This window comes from Ambystoma mexicanum, chromosome 6q (assembly GCF_040938575.1).
Source record: "Ambystoma mexicanum isolate Mex_15411 chromosome 6q, UKY_AmexF1_1, whole genome shotgun sequence".
Lineage (NCBI taxonomy): Eukaryota > Metazoa > Chordata > Amphibia > Caudata > Ambystomatidae > Ambystoma > Ambystoma mexicanum.
This window is the reverse complement of record NC_090937.1, coordinates 341,407,814-341,430,336: the sequence shown is the minus strand read 5'-3', so window position 1 is coordinate 341,430,336 and position 22,523 is coordinate 341,407,814. Positions and strand designations below refer to the sequence as shown.

General features: G+C 46.9%; 1 protein-coding gene across 2 annotated transcripts in view; it reads left to right on the top strand.

Annotated features, from left to right (window-relative positions):
• Nucleotides 1-22,523, top strand: part of RAD23B (RAD23 homolog B, nucleotide excision repair protein) — a 452,986-nt gene that overhangs the window by 149,361 nt on the left and 281,102 nt on the right. For both annotated transcript variants that reach the window (XM_069630819.1, XM_069630820.1), the window contains exon 4: nucleotides 20,731-21,047. In XM_069630819.1, the coding sequence (XP_069486920.1) occupies nucleotides 20,731-21,047 (317 nt within the window). The remainder of the gene's footprint in view (nucleotides 1-20,730; nucleotides 21,048-22,523) is intronic.

Here is a 22,523-nt window from a genome sequence, read left to right as displayed (position 1 = left end):
CCATGGTCTGCATATAATATCTTATAGTAGTCTACAAACTCTTGGTTAACTTCTTGAGTATCCGCTACACTACCATCCTCCCTTGTAATGGTCCTGATCGTGACTCTGGGATTTTCACTCTTATATAGCCATGCCAAGAGTCGACCTGGTTTATCCCCCCCCCCACCCGCGTGCTGCCTCTCTACCTACTTTTTATAATTCAGATTACACAGTCTGTCCCAGTGCTCTGCACATTTCTGCTGCAACATAAGTATCAACTCTAGTTTCTCTTTAGTATCATCTTCACCCCTTAAAGCCTCCTCGTTTCTCTTCCGTCTCCCGTAAATCAGCCAAAATGCCGCCTTGTAGTCCTTTAGATTTTGCTATAGCTGCCCCTCTTATCACAACTTTAAAGGCCTCCCACAGTGTTCCCGCTGAATCCACGCTTCCAGTATTTTCCTCAAAATAATTTACGATCTCCTCCCTCATGTCTTCTCCAAAAACAGGTCTCTCAATGCCTCCGCTAGCAGGCGCCATGTCGGAATCCTTGCTTTTAGAGGGCAATATCGCCAATTGAGAATCAGGGGTGAGTGGTCCGAAAGAACCCTTGCTTTATATTATATTTGTATTAACTCTGCTAACACTTCAGACGTAGTAAAGAAGTAATCCTGCCTCGTATGCAGCTGCTGTGGGGCAGAGTAATGAGTATTGCCTCTCTAGGGGGTGACACATTCTCCATGCGTCCACTAGCCCAAAATCATTCAACATTGTCTGCAGTGCTTTAGCCGCAGGAGCAGGTCTAGCCATCTTCCCATCCGACCTCTCTACCCTTGGGTTAAGTACGCAATTAAGATCCCCTCCCCAAATCACAGCACTCCCCACGCACTTGCTCACATTAGTATGCCGCTGTGTTCTGGTTCGGGGCATATGCATTTACTATGCTTATTTCCCTATTTTCCACCAGTACCCTCAAAATGACCATCCTCCCATCTGCTTCCGCCACCTCTTGTAACCGTTGGAAAGGGACATGCGGCTCCACCCAAATAAGCACTCCCCTAGCATAAGCAGAATATGATGAGCTCACCATCACTCCCTTCCACTTTCCAGCAATCGTATCCGCTTTCTCACGTGTCAGGTGAGTCTCCTGTAGTAATGCAATATCTATTCTTTGCCTGCGCAGGTAGAGCATAACCTTATTTCTTTTCAAATAACTGTTTAGCCCCCTCACATTCCATGTTATTATTTTAAGGTCCCCCATGGCATCTGCAAGTTCTATTCCACCTCCCACAGGCGCAGTCCGACTCGAAGTTCCATACTCCTCTACATAGGCTCATTCCCAAATTCCAACTCCCTTTAACCAAAAACACACCAAACTCCCACTCCACTCCCCCCCACCCCTCCCGTTCCCCCCTTTCCCTCAACAAACCACTGCACACAACCCCTGCCCTCCCTACCCCAAAAAATGCCCAGCTCCATCCCCGGATCTCAGGCTCCCCCGCGTTTGGACCTCCCCTGGAACCCCAGGCCAAGACCCCAGCAGGGTGTCGCCACACTATTGATGACCTAACTAATACAATAAATCGGTGGTAGTGTGCTCGCCCTGCTGCTCCTAATCGCTTCAGTTTTGCTAAGCACAGCTGCGCAATTTACGCATGCCTACTTATTGCTATATTCCAGCCCTCAAGGTTCATTCCAGCCAGAGGTATCTTGATAAAGTATTAACCATACATAGGCGCACCCAACAGTATCGGGCTTCAGCAATGCATTACTGCGGTGCTCGCGCTGCGCCTAATAAGCATGCACACAGTGTACCAGTCAATTATCATGTCCCTCTTGCGTCCTCTCCGCGTCTTGTTCCGGGCAACCCTGCAGGTCCAGCCATGCTGTGGCTTCTTCAGGCGAATCAAAAAAATACATTTTACTCTTGTGCACCACCTTCAATCTAGCAGGGTACAGAAGCATGTATTTTATGCCGGCCGCTCGTAGCCTCCTTTTGATCGGCACGTAATTGTACCGCTACCTTTGGACCAGCATTGTATAGTCAGGATACGCTGTGACCGTGCTTGAGGCCCTCACAATCGTCCCTCCTTTCCTTAAACTTCCCTGAACTAATTTGCTATCGTTGTTGTTTATCCCTGATTGTTTGATCGCCATCGAGGCACTGGTTACGGCTGACAATCTGTCTCAATGCCAGTAAGACTGAGGTCTTTCTTGTAATACCTGAGCCCTGTTTTTCTCCTATCCTCTGGCCGCTGTCTTTGGGCACTCTACTTTCACAATCCTGTGTGGCCAAAAACCCTGGGGTCATTGTTAAGTCCTTTCTCTACTAGTTTTGTAGCTTGTGAAAAATGCCTGTCCTTTCAGCTTGCCCTCCTTACAGGCATTGTACTGCTCCTCACCTTCCTCCAGAAGCTGAACGTATGTAGAGCCCTGGTCCTTGTAGGCTGGACTACTGTATGTATGTATTTGTATGTATTTAGTTTTTGTATAGCGCCGATAGCCCGCAGGCATCAGGGCGCTTGGACATACAACACTGCTACTACATGACGGATAACGTATAAAATAGCTACGGCCTAATAAGTACCCCTGGAACGTTGACTTCTTCCGAGTTCTCATCTAAAGAGGTATTTCTTCAGCAGCATCCTAAAGGTAGAATGATTTACTTCCGACCTCAGGGGTTCGGAGATGCTGTTCCACAATTTAGGAGCCAGCACGAGAAAATAACTGCCCAGCCCAGATTTCAACTTGAACTTAGGCATGATCAAGAGGCATTTACCCCCCGAGCGGAGACTTCTACTGGGATTGTAGGGCACTAGGCTCGTCTTCAAGTACGCAGGAGCTATGCCAAAAAGGCACTTATGTACCAGGCAAAGAGCCTTGAACTTTATACGTTCCTCTACTCTGAGCCAGTACAGAGAAAGCCGCTCTTCGGTAAAATGGTCTTTCCTCTTCAGATTTTTCACTAACCTGACCGCATTGTTCTGGATCACGTGACAGCTGGATAGGTCCTTACATGAGGCCCCCAACAGCAGGGCGTTCCCGTAGTCGAGTCGTGATGAGATAATGGCTCTGGCTATCGTGGCCCTATTAGCCTCATTAAGCAATGGCTTGATGGCTTTCATAAGCCTGAGATAGTATGCCGTGTTTTTTGGAGATAACTGGTCTGGGCATGAGAGTCGACTGCAGAGTCGACCATCATACCCAGAGTCTTCACCTTAGGGACCACATGAATAGTGGCATTCTTAATTTGGAACGAATTATACTATGCTCCCAGATTTTCCAGCAGGTGACTGGGGCCAAACAACATCAGTTTGGTTTTTGCATCGTTCAGGCACATCCAATTTGCCTTCATCCAGTCATCTATTATCTTATAAAGCCTAGCGATCACTTCACTGTCTGTGGCGTGATTCCTACCCCCCAACTCCAAAGTGAGTTGAGTGTCGTCTGCATAGTTTGTAAACGACACTCCAGCTTTCACCAATAAGCTACACAGTGTGCGCGTATATATGTTAAACAACATTGGTGATAAACTGGCCCCATGTGGCACTCCGAATAAAATGTCACATGGATCGGAGAAACTGCTGCCCCAATGGACTCTCGCTTGGCGATTAGATAGAAAGGACAGAAGCCAGTCGATGGCTCCCTCCGAGCAGCCAACATTCTCTCTAAGCGCCTTGATGAGAAGGTTGTGATCCAGCAGGTCAAAAGCTGCACTTAGGTCCAGGAGCATCAACATCCCCAGCTTGTTTTCATCCAACAAACTCGGCATCTGATTCTGCAAATCCAGCATGGCTGTTTCAGTGCTGTGAGATGCTCTGAAGCCTGATTGTTGCTGGTGCAAAATCTCCTGGTTCTCTACAAAGTATTGAAGTTGCTGTGTAGCTACTTTATCTAACAGTTTGAGAACAAAATTCGAGTTAGTTATGGGACGAAGGTTTACGGAGTCTTTAGGATCTAGGCCCGCTTTCTTAACAAGTGGGGTGATAGTGACTTTCTTCAAATCTTTAGGCACCATGCCCTCTTCAAATGAGGAATTCACAATTCTCCGAAGGATAGGAGCAAAAATGTCTGTGTTGGAGAATACCAGGGGGCAGGATGTTTTCTGTGCAGGTGGTAGGTTTCATGCTATTCAACACCTCTAGCAAATCTGCCTCTGAGATGGGATCGAATTTAAAGATCTGCTCTCTGGCAAATACCTCCTCTTCTATGGGACAGGTCACCTGTTTAGAAGAAGTTCTTGCCTTGATAATGTTTTGTCTCGCCTTTTCTGTTTTGGCTTGAAAGGCATTGAGCACCATGTTACAGTCCTCTGAGGGCATAAATGGGGGGGGGAGGGGTGAGAGATGCTGGTTTTTCAATGCTCTTCAAAATATTGAATAGTTTACTTGTATGATTGTCAGCAAGCTCAATTTCCGAGTTGAAGAAGTTAGCCTTGGCTGACTTGATTTTGTCTTTATATTCCCTATCCTTCTTTTTCCAGCTCACTTTACTATCTACTGATATATCTGTAATCCATTTTCTTTCCAAGGTCTGTTTTTCCTTCTTCAATAAGAGGAGCTCTGGGGTATACCATTTTTGGCTGTTGCTATTTCTCCTAGCTAGCTTGGTAATGAGCGGTGCCTCAGATTCTACTAACTCAAGTGTTTGTTATATTTGTCTAGCAATTCAACACACGAGTCGTGATCCTGAAAGGAACACAGAATTTTATCCGTAAAGGACTTAAGCTGTAATTCATTTATATTTTTAAAATGTAAAATACTGCAACTGTCTTGGTTGGGAGGGGTTAGGGAGTGGGCTGGGTGGGTTTCAAGAGATTCAGGGAATGGTGGGGGTAGAGTGAGTTGGGGAAGAGAGGTAGTAAGGAGGCGGTAGAGAAAGTGGGAGGCAGGTGGGTGTAGTGGGTTATATGATATAATTGGTTATTTATAACACGCTTAATACCCAGAGGTTTCTAAGCTTGGAACCGGGTATTGAACCTGTGTTTCTCTGCGTTGTCTTGCTTCCGAGGTGAGCGCATTGCCCCTAAGCTATCCTCTGAGTTGGGGGATAGAATGGGTAGGGATAGGGTGAATGGTGGTAGAGTGGGTGTAGGGTGGGGATAGAGAGTTTGGGTGGGTGGGGGTTAATGGGTGGGTAGAGTGGGTGGGGGTAGAGTGGATTTGGTGGGGGATAGAGGGTAGAAGTTTGGTGAGTGGTTGGGTGTAGAGAGAATGGGGGTAGCATGGACTGGTGGGCCTAGATAGTTGGGTAGAGGAGAGTGGGTGTGGGGTGGTTGGGGGTAGAGAAACTGGGGTGGGTGTAGTGGGTTGGGGGATAGAGTCGCTGTAGTGTGGGTGGTGGTAGATGGAGGGGGTGTAGGGTGCAGATAGAGTTGGTAGAGTGGGTAGGATAGAGTGTGGTGAGTGGCAGTAGAGAGGGTGGGTTGGGGAAGACGGTGGGGTGGGTGGGTGGGGGTAGTGATCCAGATGAGATTTTGAGGTGGGAGTATTTTACTCCGTTTTTAAACTTTGAGAGTAAATGTGATTTTAAGAGAGAAAATGACTTTTCTCCTTTCCAAGAGTAAAATGTATGCGACATCCAGCCGACGCATGCACAAACTGTGTGGAAATCATTACCGTACGGCAGCTTTCTGCATTGTGACGGAATACCTTTCATTATTTCTGGCCTGGCCATTTGATCTCTCCTGTATATATTTAAATGTTGAAATCACAAAAACCTAGCCAATTAGATAGTAAAGCAAACATAACTTGTATTGTGTGTTTTGAGGTTCGATAGCAGAATTGTCATTTGAGGTTTGAGTCCTCATTTTCTGGAGCTATTACTACCTAATGGTATGCCAATGTTATGATACAACAGTGCAGAGAGGCAATGAGTCAATGCTAAATGCTACATCTAATCTAATGGTCAAATTGTTATTTATATAGCGCCTTTGGCCAAGCGCTGTACATAGAGCATATTTATCACAATTATCACCAAACTAAAGTTGGTACTCCTTTATCGACCTCGAAAGGATGAAAGGCTGAGTTGGACTTGCCGGGATTCGAGCCTGCAACCTACAGATCACGCACAGATTGCAGCAATGAGTACTCAAACCGCTGAGCTATCTTATTGGCTAACATCCTTCAGAGGTTGGTTAACTGAGTATCGACTGTGGTATAATAATCACAGTACCTAGATGTTGGACGAACCATTGATGAAGCACTACATGAAGTTAAATACCTATCTGGATTATTACAGGGACAGGTTTTGCTGAGTTTCTATTTCAATTACAAATGGAACTTTCATTTTTGTTTTTGAACAAAGTTTGCACTTCCTGGAGATTCAGGTTTTGGATGTTTTAATTGTAGTCTTGAAGAGTTAAGAGGCTAGAACACCTGTGATTGGTGTAATGACAATCACTCACCCTTGAACAAAGACTCTGCTGCCACTGACCATTTATAGTAATGTACCCCATTGACTGCAAGGTTGAATGGATGTAATCTAGACTGTACATAGTCACCTTCCAGGATATTGCAGCATGAAATGGCAAATATTGCGGCACAAACCTTTATTTATTGCAGCATTTTTGCGGGACATTTTTTATTAACTGGAAGGTGCAAGATTGCAGGAAGGAGGCAGACTGCAAGGCTACATGAGAGCCAGGGTATTATGTATCTTTTGTATTAATTTAATAGGAAGAGTCTTAGATGTCTCTGGCTTGGCAGAACAGTGTTTGATTTGGCTACATTTTTGGTTTAATGTGCATGCCTATTTAATAGTATTAACTAAATAGATCATTATCAGTTGTAAAGCTGAAAATATCCCCTTCTATGTTCTCCAATTCCCCAAACACCTCTCTCACCAACACACATCTCGCCAACTCCCCATCACAACTTGCATTCCTGAACCTGTCATACAAATACTTGAGTGCGATGTCACACTATCAAGTCACAATTTGCACTCCCCAGCCCCTGCCACACTCCAAATCATACTGCCAACTCACACATTACACTCTACAATTCCTCCCGCAATATACAGTAATTCCTCCTTTTGTGCTGCTTCTGCATCTTGCATCATTTCTCCCATTCTATCACACTTTTCCCTCATCCTTTTTCCCAATCTGCAGCTCACTGCATCTTTCCGGCCAACCGCTTCCTCTCTGCTTTCTGGCTCACTGACCACATGCTCCCTCTTTTTGTACCTCCGCTCGCTCTCAGAATTCTGTCCTGGCCGGCCAGCTGCCTTGAATAGGGTTCTGGGTTGTTTGAAGTGTAATTATTTGCGGCGGAATTGACCATAGTAAATTTCGCCGCAAATTGATTTGCACTTCAGTCGAACAACCCAAAATGTACCTTTCACCACCACCCCAGCCCCTCCCCTACTTAACTGCTTGGTCGCTGTTGCTTCCCCTGCAGCCCTGCGGTGTCAGATCCGTCCCTCTAACGCAGGTCGGATCCGACACCCGCAGTGTCCCTTTTTAGTTTTCTTTTTTTTTCGTTCCTTTGCCTCCAATTTTGAGGAAGCGGGGGGACACCCCTACAACCCCCAAGCCCAAAAATACTGAACATGGGGATTGGGTGACATCCTGCAACACATGTTCGGTATTTATAAAAATCGATCGAATGGTACCAGTTGAAATAGGTGAAATTGTACCATTCCATCGTTTTTAGTTTTTTTTCCGGTCAAAATGGGTAGTACCTTGAATAGAAGCGCTCTCCTGACAGAGTTCCGCAAGCTCCCAGCACCTTTCACAGGGACAGGCCCTTCAGGGGCATGCCACTGTAAAATGCGACCCCAGAAAACTAATTTTTATCCTGCTTGAGGAACAGAAATGCAAACGACACAGTTCATACCTTAAAAGAAATGCATGACGGTCAGGAAAGACCCTGTCATGCATTGGCACCCCCACATCCTGTGCGTGTAGGGTTGCCTACAATTTCGACCCATTTAAAAATGCATCTTGCTTGGAAATGGGGATGCGCTTTTAAGTTGACCGAAAACGCCCCCCAATTTGCTGAAGGAGGTGAAAAAGGCCATCTGAATTGGCACGCATATAAAATGTGCCCCTTCAGGTGTCCCTTGTGGATTGGGCTGCTCTTTTTTTGGGTGCAAGTGATGAGCTGTTACCGCATTTGAGACCTTGGCACCTGGAGTATTTTTTTTAAACAGTTTTTGCAGATTTATTTTGTATAAAAAAAATGCTGTTTTTGCACAAAAATGCTGTTTTCACAACATTTTGCGCTATAAGATGGAGGGTCTGCATAGTCATAATTTAATTTACACTCTTTATAAGTGTGTAAAATCATCAGAGTAAAAATTATCTGCCTGTGCGTGATTATGCACACAGCACCAGAACTCTGGAAAATACAATTGGGCAATACTGGTCTGATTTCACTGGAAAAAAAGCATAATTTGTTACAAAATATTAATTCTCAATTGCAACTTAGTTTTCAATCTTATTAATTATACAATCCTAAAATTCTAGGAAATTATGCACAGTGCTTCTAAAGCTGAAAGGAAAGAAACCATTCCTTTTATCACTGTGTGCAGGGTCTTTTTTTGAAAGGCTTCAGAGAAATACATTCTCTTTCAGAGGTGGCTTACAATTACATCCATGTAGATAAAAATCAAAAGAAGCCTCCTAGTTCCTATCCAGTAACCTGACCTTTGCACTGCCCTCTGCTCTAAACTGGTGTGTAAATGTACCCAGGAAAATAATAAAGCTGGCGTATTTTCAAGATTTTCATGCGTAAAAAGGACCGCTATCTACGTTATCTGGAGGCCTGGGTGGTGGTGGTGGTGGGGGGGGTATGGTCCTGGGTGTGGGTGGAGAAGGGGTGGGTGGTGTGGATAGACTGTGGTCGTAGCATTGTTGGGGTAGAGAGAGGGAGTTTTTTTTAATGGTGGCTGTGTAGAGAGAGTGGGTTGGTAGGCGTTTTTTTTGTCAAAGAATTGGTTTAGATGAGCAGTTTTTCATCCCTGTTCCCTTTCCCGTTTTTCCCAGCCATGTCACCCTTTACTCCTGTTCCTCTCACCCTCCCTTCTAGACAATAGTGAGGTTGGCGGAAAGTTGAGTTTTATCCTAAACTTTGGCTGACATGTGGGAGCGGGGATAGGGAAATCAGCTAGGGAAACAATCCTTTTATAAAAGTCCACTTGCAAAGAAAATAAAAATGCCAAAAGTGTTGGGGATATTTCGCAAAGGAACAGTAGTCTGAATTGGGTTATGAGACGGGTGTCTCCCTCATTCATCGCTCTCAAATTGCCAGCCGCGAGCCACGTTCAATGCCCTGCGAGAGGTGTATCAGCCAGCCTGTGGTTAGCGATATCATGCCACTTCCACCCCAGAACAGCCTCTCCCGCAATCCCCCCTTAGGGGCCCAGGTGTTGGTAAACGTCAGGTTTCTGTGATTAGCACTGCCGGGGTACATGTCACCGTCAAGTTGCGGGCTTGTTTTTCTTTTCTTTTCCATTTAAGTAAATTAAATCAAGGTGATCTAATGTGTTGAATTTCAAATGAACTTGTCCCGCAAGATTGCATAGCTGTCTTTGTTTTAGGTTTGGAGTTGGAAGAAAAACACGTAGCCCAGGCCTTTTTTTCTTTGCCTGGTTGGACTGATAGATGAAGAAACCTTCTTGAGCCAAGTATGTGTGACGGTTCACTTTCAGGTTTTTAGGGACTTTAACATGCTTCTCTGGTTGGGCTGCTACACACTGGTGTTGATATGGCGATTAAGCGACGGGAGATGGCTTTGTATTGTAAACGGAAGGTGGTGGTCAGCAAAGAATGTGCACGTTACATGAATATGCCAGCAGGCACATCCTTCCTTCCCTGTTTAGGTGGGGTGACTCGGCACAGAGCGGTATATCCCTCTAAATTAAATGTGTCAAGTGAGTTCAGTTAAAGCCAGTGCTCGAATCATCTTTTCTTGGGAGAGTGTAAGGGCAAGTCTCAGAAAATGGAACCATTACGTTTAAAGTCTAAATTCTTCTCATCTTGACTTTCTGAGAGTATGCTACTGCCATTACTGGCCTGGGATGATAGCTCAGCGGCAACGCGCTTATCTAGGAAGCAAGACGACGCAAAGCAACATGGGTTCAAACCCCGGTCTGCGTGCGGAAACTAGTTTCTAAAATAAAAATTGTCGCACCACTGGGATCTACGTGGACACCAGCTGTGCCACCTAGAAACAAGATGAAAACCTTGTTCAGCGACCCAAGCAGCAGATTCAATTGTTAAGTCTTATCACCCGGCATGTTGCACTGCACCTCATACTGTGTGTATGCTAAAACTAAGCCACCGCACTGATGGTGCCTACCCCGCCCGGGGACCGTAGAACAATTCCCAAGAACTCCTTCAGCGAAAACACCTGCATTGTACACTGGGGCACTACATTAGCTCCGGTAGCGCTCGAAGCGGCAAATTTCATGCCTGCTGGTGCCTTTACCTCTCGTGATTGTTTGGGGAAAGGTCCTGTTGCCTTCCCAGGGTGTCTTCCGTAACACTCACCCTCTTGACCTCACTTGTCACGACACAGGAAGGCTCCAAAGTGAACGCCTTGAGGATCACTGGAAAGAAATGTTCCCTTTGGATGAGGTGGGGGATGTCTTGGAGGCAGCAATAGATAATCGTAGGCATTTTACTCCAGTCAATATACTAGGCGTTTGGGACGCCATTTGTCAGCTAATGCTGAAATTAAATGGGTGCCCTCCATATAGAAACCACTGCAGAACCAATGGCATCCTCCTGACATTATCTACACAGCCAATCGGGTCGTGTTTACATCACGAGACACTGGAACACCACCCACAAATCAGTATATGGACATTTTGAAAGCCATTTTACATAACATGTATCTTTAACAAAACTTAATTTTGAAAACCAAATACATTAACATATGGAACATAACTTGGACAATGCAGTAAATATTTTTAAAAGCATCAATCGGGTCAAATAACTTTTAAATAACATTAACAGATGGCGGCTGCCATTTTGGAAGTAAAAAATACAAATTCACCACACAGTAGAAATTCAGCCAAAGAGTGCAAAAAGAGGTGTGTTGTAAGTGGACATGGGTGGGAATGCGAGGAAACGTATAGATTACACTTAGCAATGGCTGTTAAATGGGTGGGGACACATAGCCAGACTACAGAAATCGATCCTCGTATGTCAACCTGCATACCTGCATTGAAAAGCCCAATTTCAAGCTCTCAAGTTAAAGCTCTTATTTTAATTACACTAGTTGTGACTTTATAGGTAGAGCTTTCAGCGCCACCTAAAAGCAAAATCTAAAAGGTTAGAAGGGCTGTTTTGTGAAATGGTGTGCACGTGCAATCCAGTTTTTTTAAATAATGCGTGGCCTATAGAGAGTGCAGAGACCGCATAGAGTCATAAAGGGGCATGGATTATGGTCTTTATTGTACGCTAGAGAAAAGTATTTGGGACAGAAAATAATTGTGCTTTTTTTCTTATTCTCTAGTATACAGATGTCCATTATTTCCATTGGCATATTATAAAATGCTAATGGGAATGTTTGATCTTTTTTTTTTTTTTTTTTAAAGTTTTTTATTGATTTTTCAACGCAAACAACAATACAAACCAAACAGCAGTGCAATAAACAATATTCCAATAAACATATAACCATTAGTGCGCACTACTCCCCTGATCCCTCCCCCCTCGCGAGCCATTTTCCATGTCTTGTTCCGCTTCTGTTGCACATGAGCGGGCATCGTCATCATCTGGATTTCCCGAAACCCCTGTCCCGAATATGCAGGATATCAATGTCTTCCATGCCATCAAAGAGCCCAGTTCCTCCTCCCAAGACATACAACTCGCCTCTTGCCACACCGCTGTCTCAGCCTCCGCCCATTTCTGTAGGTCATTCCACCACACCTCAACCCGTGGCTTGCTACATTTTTTCCAGCCCATGGCTATTCGTCGTTTGGCCAGCACATACGCTAGGTCTTTCAGTTTGCTTACATGTTTCTGCTGCCGAGGTCTGGGAAACCCACCCAGAAGGCATGCCCAGGCGGTGTCTATGGCAAACGTGACCCCTCTCTCTCTCAGCTTGCGCGCCGCCTCCCTCCAGAACCCCTCAATCACTGGGCACGCCCAAAACATATGCGTCATGTCCGCATTTTCTTCGTCGCATTTGGGGCACGCCTGTCTGCCTGCATTCCGAAATTTGGATATCCTCAGAGGGGTCATGTACGCTCTGTGCGTGACGTACAGTTGTATTTGCTGCAGTCTGGCATTTCGAGACACTTTCCTGTGGTACCCCAAAGCCCGTTCCCACATCCCATCTCCCATTTCGATCCCCACCTCACTCTCCCATTCCAATCGTAGGCATGTCAGTTCCTTCCCGACTTTCGACATCACCATCTCATACAGCCTAGAAATTTCATGTCCCCCTTCCGTTGTATCATATATCCCCGCCATCGTAACCTCCGATTCGTCTGCCATGATATTCTCAGGCCACAGTTCCCGAATTTTCTTCCCCAATCTGTGGTATGTAACATATTGGCCTTCGTGCAATCCAATCTCCTCGCTAAGTTCCACAAACCCCTTAATAGCACCCTCCTGCCACACATCGCCCAATGTCACCAACCCCACCGATTCCCAGTAGTTCCTAATAATCTCCCTCAGCTGTCCATCCACCCCCGCAAGGGCAACCAGTGGAATCTGCGGAGAACACGGAAGTGGGTCACCCATCATTGTACATGCCCGTCTCCACACCTTCCACCCCAGCTTCACCATCGCCGGGTACCTTCTCGTGACAGCCTCGGGCAACCAAATGACCTCCTTTAAGAAAAATGGGGCACAATCTTGCCCGAATAGTCTGAGTTCTGGGGTCTCTTCGTCGGACAGCCATTTAGACACAAACTGTAGTTGGCTCGCTATGTAATACGCCTCAAAGTTTGGGAGTTTGACTCCCCCCTTTTCATGAAAGTTCTGTAACTTCCAGAGCGCTACTCTGTTACGAGTACCATGCCACAGAAACTCTCTGCAAACCCCATTTATTTTAGTGAAAAAACCCTTAGGGATCATGTATGGGATGTTGCTAAAGTAATGTAGCAGCCTAGGCAGAACTACCATCTTGATCATCGCCCCACGCCCCATCATCGCTAGGGGCAACTTCTGCCAAAAGCTCATACATGCGCGTATCTTCTCAACAGCCATCTCTGTGTTGCGCTTGTATTCTTCCTCCACCGTATGGTAGATGTCTATTCCCAGGTAACGGAATGTATTGACTGACCAGGGCACCTGGAGCACCGGCAGCCGCTCCGTGGGAACACCCCTATAGCAGCCCAACGGGAAAATGTACGATTTCTGGGGGTTGACCACTATGCCCGACAACCTCGCATATCTCCCCATCACGTCCAGGATATATTGTAAATTCTCCTCCGGATGACTCAGGTACAATAACAAGTCATCCGCATACAGGGATATCAGATGGTTTTCTCCCCCCACCTCAATGCCCACGATATCATACTGCTGCCGTAAGTACAGTGCCAGAGGCTCCAGGGCCAAGATATACAACATCGGGGACCAAGGACACCCCTGTCTGGTGCCTCTACTAAGCTGCCATCTCTCGGATATAATCATGCCCGTCCGAACTCTAGCCAGCGGAGCGCTGTACAGCAGCTCCGCCCATCTAATATACCCTGGTCCCAGTCCGTATTCTCTCAAGGCCGCCAGCAGCCACTTCCAATTAACCGAGTCGAAGGCTTTAACAGCGTCCAACGACACTATCGCCATTTCCCCATCACTGTTAGATCCCATTTCAATCACCCGGTGGAGTCGTCTATGGTTTTGGGCAATGTTTCTCCCCGGGACATATCCCGTTTGGTCCGGGTGTACCAGTTTGCCTATCAGCCTCCGCAGTCTGTTGGCCAGGACAGCCGTTAGTATTTTGCTGTCCTGATTCAGCATAGATATTGGTCTGTATGACCCACAACTATGCCCGGGTTTATTAGGCTTAGGGAGCGGTATAATAATCGCTTCCCTGAGCGATTCCGGCAACCTCCCCTTCTCGAACGCCTCATTAAGCATATCAAGCATCGGGGGGAGTACTTCCGCTCCCAAAAGTTTTATAAAATTCACTGGGCAGGCCGTCCGTTCCTGGGGTCTTGCTAGTGGGTAGCTGCCGGACGACCGCCTCCAACTCCCCTAGTGTTATTGGGGCATCTAGTTCCTCTCTTTCCTCCGTGCTTATCCTGGGCAGCCCGAAATCTTGCAGGGTCTCCACCATTTCCTCCCGGTCGCCGCCGCCCGGATCCCCATACAATGCTTTATAGTAATTTACGAATTCCTCATTGACACCCTCCTGGGTATCTATCTGCCCCCCATCCTCTCTGGTTATTGTCCTAATCGGGGGCCTCGGGGTTTCTCTTTTATATAACCATGCCAAAAGACGACCCGTTTTATCTCCTCCCGCATGTTGCCTTTCAATATACTTTTTGTAATTTAGATTAGAGTCTCCCCCAATGTTCTGTACACTGCTGCTGCAGTTTAAGCACCAGTTCGTTATCTATATGCTCGCTCTTCAGCACCTTTTCCAGCTCTCTCTCCCCGCCTTCTGTAAATCGACCAGGGCCCCATTCTGCAAACCTTTCGATTTAGCAATCGCCACCCCTCGTACCACAACCTTAAAGGCCTCCCACAGAGTTCCCGCCGAGTCAACGCTGCCAGTGTTGGTATCGAAATAGCTAACTATTTCCTCCCGCATGTCTTCCCTAAAAGCCTGGTCTTTAAGCGCCTCTGCGCGCAGGCGCCACGTCGGGATCCGCGCTCTGGGGCGGCCATATTGCCATCCCACCACCATAGGCGAGTGGTCCGAGAGGACCCTCGCTCTATATTCCGCACTAGACACATCCCCCAAGACGTCCGACGTGGCAAAAATATAGTCTAGCCTAGTGTGCAACCGCTGCGGGGCCGAGTAATGCGAGTACTGTCTCTCATTGGGGTGCTTGGTCCTCCACACGTCATCGAGCTCAAAGTCCCGCAGCAGCGTCCGCAGCACCCGGGCTGCCGGGGCGGGCCTAATCACCTTATCACCTTATCGTCGGATCTGTCCATCCCCGGGTCCAACACACAGTTAAAATCCCCTCCCCAGAACACCGCACTCCCCACACACCAACTCAAGTTGGTACTCATGGTCCGGAGGTACTCTGCCGTGCCCTGGTTCGGGGCATACGTGTTCACTACACACATCTCTCTGTTCTCGACTACCCCTCTCACCATAGCCAGACGCCCCTCAGTATCCACACGTTCCTGCTGCAGTTGAAACGGGACATGCGGCGCCACCCAGATCAGCACGCCTCTAGCATAAGCTGAGTACGCGGATCCTACCACCGTTCCACCCCACTTTTTCTTCACCAGCTCTAATTTGTCTCGGGTCAAATGCGTCTCTTGCAGTAATGCGACGTCTATCTTTTGTCGCCTCAAGTACAACATAACTTTATTCCGTTTAAGATAGCTATTGAGGCCCCTGACGTTCCATGTCAACAATTTTAGCTCCCCCATGATGTACTGATATCTTGCACTCTTCCCCCCGACCATCCCTGCTCGTTCATGCTATCCAGAAGTCTCATCCAAAATCTTCCCTCAGGGCTCGCGATCCCGTTCAAACCTCCCAACACTATGTACACCCCAACTGCCCCCACACCCCCCATTCCCCCTGCCCATCCCCTCCCCCCCAACTCCCTCCCCAACTGTTGCCCAGCTCCGTCCCGGAAACTCAGGCCCCCCCACATCTAGTTCCGGCTGTTACACACAGAGCCCAGTAGGGTAAAGTCGCCCTAGCGGCCACTTAACTAAGAAATACTAAACGGGGGTGAATGGACCAGCCCTGAAAGGTTCCCATGTACGACAACAATTACAGTGCAAACAGTGCATTTAACATCCAGTTCCAGGCCCGACCTCCCCAGGCCATAGCAATAACTATATTCAAGTCCCATAGTCTCCGGCAACACCCTCTCACGTCGTGGAGCACTTATCTCTCATTGCCACCTTCATCCGCCCGGACCTCCGACTCCTGGGGGCTGCCCTGCATGTCCAGCCAACCCATGGCTTCCTCCGGTGACTCAAAAAACAGGGATCTATTATTGTGGATCACCTTTAATTTGGCCGGGTAGAGGAGCATATATTTCTTCCCTGCCTCTCTCAATCTTCTCTTGACCGCCCCGAAGTTCATCCGACTCCTCTGCACCATCATGGTGTAGTCTGGGTAGGCCGTTATAGTGGCCTCCCCCCTTTTGATGGTTCCTCCTTTACGAAAATGCTCCAAAATCCTTTCCCGGTCACGGTAGTTGAGGATTTTGGCTATCATTGGCCTGGGCGGACCGCCCGGTGGAGGCCTCCTAGCCAATGCTCTATGTGCTCGCTCCACCGCAAAACCCTGCGACAGCGCACCCCCGGTGATCTCTTGGAGCAACATATTTTCAATGAAGTCCGTGGGGTTATGACCCTCCAATCCTTCCGGGATGCCCACAACACGGATATTGTTCCTTCGGGCGCGCCCCTCCGCTTCTTCGGCCCTGTTCTCCAAGTTGCGTACTTTCTGTTCCAAAATATGCAGGTCGGCCTTGTGTGAGGCACAATCTGCCGTGTTGGCGCTGCCCTCCTTTTCCAGACTCTCTGTGCGCTCCGATAGGGTCTTCACATCCTGTCGAAGTAGGTTCACCTCCTCCCGAACCTCTCCGACTTTGAGGTCGAGCGCTGTTTTCAGGTCCGCCACCACCATTTCAAGCTTGGCCTCCCAAGCGCTTTTCAAGTCCGCCTTCAGTTCAGCGAGAGCAGCCAGCACGTCCTGGTTGGGGCTAGCCGCGGCCATGGGTGGCTTCTCCTTGGTCCGAGCACTCTCTAGGCCCGTCGGTGTCTTGGTAAACTCGTCCAATGTGGGCTGTTTTGCTCTCTGTCTGGCGGCCTTATTTGCCATTCCTCAGCCACTGTAAGCCGTGGGCCCGTACACGCGACCCCGTCGTAGGATCAGCCACTATCCGAGTGTCCCCCAAAGGTCAGGGCCAAAGCACGTAGTCCGTTGCACCAGTCAGCTCAGGCGGGTCCTAGTGCCGACCGTCGCCGACCGATTCCCAGGCCCGCGTTAGGTCATCGGTGCCCACAGAGACGCGCTGACGCTCTCCCAAAAGCTTATCTGTATCTCCACGGCCTGCACCGCCCACGTCGCCGCCGATCACCGCGAGGGTGTTCCTTTCAACGCGTTTGTGTCCCCTCCATTGTCCGGTGTGGCCGCCATTTTCACTCCGTCCGGTCCGCGACTCCAGGAACTTCGATGGCATTTATCTACCGTTGCCGGGCTTGTGGAGGTTTCAGCTCTTCCATAGTTGTGCAGCTCACATTCATGGACAGGTGCTCTCGTTTCTGGCCCGCGGGAGTTAGTGCCAATGCACTATTGCACAGGATAAATGTAGGATCTCCGGGAGCTCTCCCAAGAGCGCGTCCTCTCACATGGCTTCCAAGCCACGCCCCCCGAATGTTTGATAATCTTATCTACTTTACTGATGTAAAGTAGACGGTTTCTATAAGCTTATTTTTTGTACTTCTATATTTAAACTGTTAAAGGTGGTTCCTAAAGGAACATTTTGTTTTTTGATTTTGTATTTTTTTCCTTTTTGTTTGGCAGGAGAAGTTGGGAAGTAAGGTTGGGTGGCAAAGGAAGGGACACCAACTACAGATAGAGGGGCCGGTGGACAGGGGAAGATGTTGGGTGTGCATTCATTTTAAGGTAGGGCAGCGTTTCTCATGCTTGTTGATTATGGCCTCAAAAACACTTCAAAACTGCCCCCCCTTGCAGAGTGGTGTGTTGCTCTATATATACACAGTTACTGTTGTGTTGGAAAGATATGTCTCAACAGCTTTTTTTATGGTTTGCAAGGTAGCTGGTGGGATTTTAGGTGGTAGTGGTAGAGGAAGACATCGTACTACTTCCTGAGAAAGGAACAGCCTTTCTGAGAGCATTCCGGTGATTGGTGTGTTTAGTGTGGCGGTGCACAGAGGTGGTCCCTTAGGAGTACTGCCCAGGTTGCCTACGAGTGAGTTATGTTGCACTCAGTGCATTTCACCTTAGTAGCCTTAGCCTTTAGCACACCCCCACCGTTGGTAAAGAACTGCCACACCCATTATTCTCTCTGGGTGCTAGTGGGAGCCATTTCCTCTACTTAATATTACTGGTCCTCTTGTTTGTTTTCTGCATGATTGCGCCTCTGTTGTGTAGGCCCTCCGGCTAGTGCTGGTGGCTCCTGGGAAGAACAGATGGCAATAGCTGATGCCATTTTTGAAGATAAATGACGGTTCTTCTAATATTCCAAGCATTTGCTCGGTCCTAGATTGCAAATAGATGAGTAAAAATGTATCTAGTAGCTGTACAAGGGTACATTTTCAGCTTGAAACTTCCTAGATCAGCCAAAAATGCAGTTTCAAACAGTTCGCGAATTACAGACCTGTTTGTGAACACGTCCATATACAGTGCACGCAGTCACGTGACACTGCCCGGAAAGTCCCCAATGACGTCCGATATTTGCGAAAGTCGGAGAATACAAAAACAGTGGAAAAAGTTGCAAAATGTTTGTACAAGTGTTAAAAATGTTGAAGGCAGGGAATGGGACAGTTTTAAGGTCAAACTTTCTACATCGGCAGAAAATGCTGATATATTGGGGGTAAGTGTGATATTAGGACGTTGTAGCAAATTAGGGTGTACTGGTAAAATAGTAAAGGGATGTTATGGTTACAAGTAAAACCAAAACCCCCCAGAAATTCTGCACTTATAGCAAGATAACCATCCATAACCCGCACCACCACCGTGCACTGCTAAGATGAACACTCAGGACATCAAAGATGACATCCCAAATGTCATTGATGACATCACACATACAATTAATTTGGATGAAAAGTTCTTACAAGGGTTTGTGTTTACCATGTTAACAAGAGGTTGGAGTGATAAGAAAACCTACCATTACTTAATGTATTAAAGAAGGTACTAATCTAAAATAAAACTTTATATTGGAGTGTTGCTGTTGATATAGGAACCTAATCATACATACACGAGCAATGGCTGCAGCATGCATCATCGAAGTGAAATATTTGTAATCCGGAAATTTTGGTTAGTAAAATAATAAATGCTACCTATTAGTTTTGAGTAATGTTAAACATGGAATAAATACCTCAAAATTGAAGACTTAATACATACTTGTGTTGGTACAAACAATACATATGAAGACCCACAATGCATACAAATTAGAGGCACATTCAGGGAAACTAAAGTAAGAAACATCACCAGAAAATGTCTAACATTAAATTTCATCCTGATGTATACCAATTAATTGTTTGAGATTTTGACCGTCGGTGGAAAAAACGCCTGGCTTACATATGTCAGTGGAAAAAAAACAAGTTGCCCATATATGTGGTCACCTATGACATTTGTGATGTCCTCTTTGATGTCCTTAGCTTACCATAACTGGCAAATTTTGGGGTTTTTTCAGTTTTACTTGTAACCATAATGTCCCATTAACTTTTTTCACTGAATTTCATAGGTTTTGTATAATCAACCATGACTTCCTTCTAATGTGAGCACAGCAACAGTGTCTGCACTTTAACCCCATCTGCGTTTCCGGTTCTGAACTGGTTGCAAGAAAGACATTGCACAGGCGCAAAATGGGGATGGACGTCAACTGATGCAATGCACTGAAATGTAGGGAAAGAAACAGCACACAAGCGCTGGGCACAGAGAAAGGAAGAGGAGTTGAGTGCAGAAGGCACAGAAAAGCATGGTCACTTGAAGACTGGTGCAGAAAGACAAGGCAACATGCACACACACGGGCCATAAAGATAAATCTAGATGGGCACAAATGCAGCCAGTGAATCAGACTGGGCATATAGGCTGGTACAAAATGTTGCATATGCACAGAGAAAGCTTGACATCCAGGCACATAAAGGCACGAATGCAAAGACAGGCAGAGATAGACAGCAGTGCTTTAAACAGATTGGTTCACACATACAGGGCCACATACACACAAAGATAAGCACATGGAAAGACATTGGAGCACAAAGATGGGCCCATACCAGAGGAAAAGCAGGGCCGTGGAAACACTTGCAGCGAAACCAAGGGTTTTGTTGCCCTTTGCAAACTTTGTTTGTACACCATTTATGATGGTCCCCCTTTCTGCTTCAGGGATAAAAATCTTCTGGATAAGGTGACCAATATTGAACCATAATCTATATTGCTCCCAGGCCAATATGGTTAGAAAAACACTTAACATTTACTGCATTTTTCTCAAACGTTTCTTTTACGGGGTTGAAACCACCACCAGACCAGTATTCTTTTTTATTACATGTAGGTTATGCAGCGCCAGTATGCTAATGGCCTTCACCATGGGAGTGTAGGGATCAAATAGCTCTTGACAGCTGTGCAGCAGTGCGGCATGGGGTGGGGGTTGCAAACAAACATTACATTGCCTTTCAGAGAGGGAACTAATTAGAGGGAGCATTGGTGAACATACTTTTTTTTCTTAATCATATCACTGGTGAGTGTTCCAATATTGAGGCCTTGAGAAGTTGTGCACAATTACCCCTCTTTAGTCTTTTGTTGATAAGAGAGGAAAGTTGTGATTATTTTATTTGCTGCCTCGTTAAAAAATTAGTGGCTGGTTCTGTTTTTTGGGGTGAGGCGGTGGGGCTGTTAGAAAGCAGTCTAGAAAATGACATTTTTAGTATTGTTTTTTGACATTGCCTAATTTCACGTTTTTATTTTTTAGCCAAAGGCAACCAACAATTCAGCACCAGCTGCTCCAGTACCATCACCAGCAGTGACATCTTCATGCAGTGCTGTTCCAACTGTTGTAACTTCGACTGCCACAGCTGTTGCATCAACCCCTTTGCCTCTCCCGATCACAACACCCACCCCTACTCCCACCACTGTTCCCACTCCTTCTCCTGCCCCTACCACTCCAACGGCTGCAGTAGCTTCAGAAAAAGTCATTGCAGATGCTCCCCCCAAAAATAAAGAAGAAACGCCTGCAGGGGAGATTGAAAATCCTCCTTCCACTGTCACCCCAACATCGACTGATAGCAGGTAATAAGTGTTGCATGCATATTTTAAGCCAGTGCTGCAGAAAAATGTATAAGAAAACCAAAAGTGACTGGTGTAAACAAACTTTACTTCGAATGGATTGTGTCCTCCCACGTAATCCTCACCTTATGATAGCTCCATATCCAACTTTAGCTGCCTCTGTATTTATTTCCCAGCAGGGGGTGCTGCGGGTCTACACCAGTCTACTCGATGTCCCTCGAAGGCCTCCGTCTCGATGTTGATGTCATCGATTGTATGTAGCGTGTGCGGCAACCGTTGGCTTCAGTTCTGTTTTTCTACCAGAGATATCGCTTCGTTCCTTAACTAGAAAACTTAGAGATTAATGATAAAGAATGGCAGTCAGCGTCATCGACTCCGAGATCGAGGTTAAAAAAAATAGCATGACTGCAGGGCAAAAATGCCCCTTGCCGACCCCCATTGGGTGTGTCTGTGGTGCTTAGGATTCACTCATTTGATATCGGAGTGAGTCTGGCCTATAGATGACAGCAAAATCCCTGAAGGAGCATAGGCGGGAGGTGGGGCCAGGGGGATGGGGAGGGTTAGATGCCGGTAGGTCTCATAAATCGCCTTCGATGACTCGGTCAAAAAAGCAATCCACCGAGTCGAGAGATGTCTCCTTGTCAGACGAAAGCTAAAAGGTCACGATCACGGAGTGGTTCACATCCTCACGGCAGTTGAAGAAAAGGCGCCACGGATGCCATCTTAGTTGTGGAGTTCCTCCCCAGAACAGGTCTCTTGCCAGACCCACCAGCTGAATGGGAGAGATTTAGACTTAAAATGCTGAAAGTATTCGAGAATGCGGCCTCGACCCCCACGAAGAAGGATAAGAGCCGTGCCCATGTCACAAACCCAACAAAAAGAAGGCAAATGACAAACCTGTGCGCCTTCGGTCCAGGGTGTCCAGGAGAAAACTCTTTTGGGGCCCTCGGAGGTTCCCTCGAGTAGAGAAAACACTTCTTCGAAAATAAACACATCGGCTCCAAAAGACTCCACGTCGGTGTCTAAAATGTCCTCGAGGCCACAGCCGCCGAAGACTTAGACGCCATTGTCGATGCACTTTACAAAACCCTCGAAGGATGTCGAGAAAACGTACACCCCACTACCAAGGAAACTTTTTTTGAGTCACTTTCCTCAATTATGAGGATGTTGAGCCATCTTTGGATGAATCACGTCCGTTTGGGTTACAGTATGGGTCACCAGGGGTCCCAGAAGCCTTGATGTCTGAGGAATCCAGAATACAAAATCTTCAAGAAACCCTACAGGCTGCAAGTTGGACACTTCCCAGAAATTGAGTTTGGAAGACCAGATCCATGCTTATGGATCCTACAGACAACTGATGTCCAAGGTTGTAGAATATCTGGGTTGGAGTAGGCCTGCACCCTTGTTTGAACAGGACGATCTCACGGATATTCTACATAAGGGACTCCAGGAGGACCCTATTAATTTTCATATAGCTCT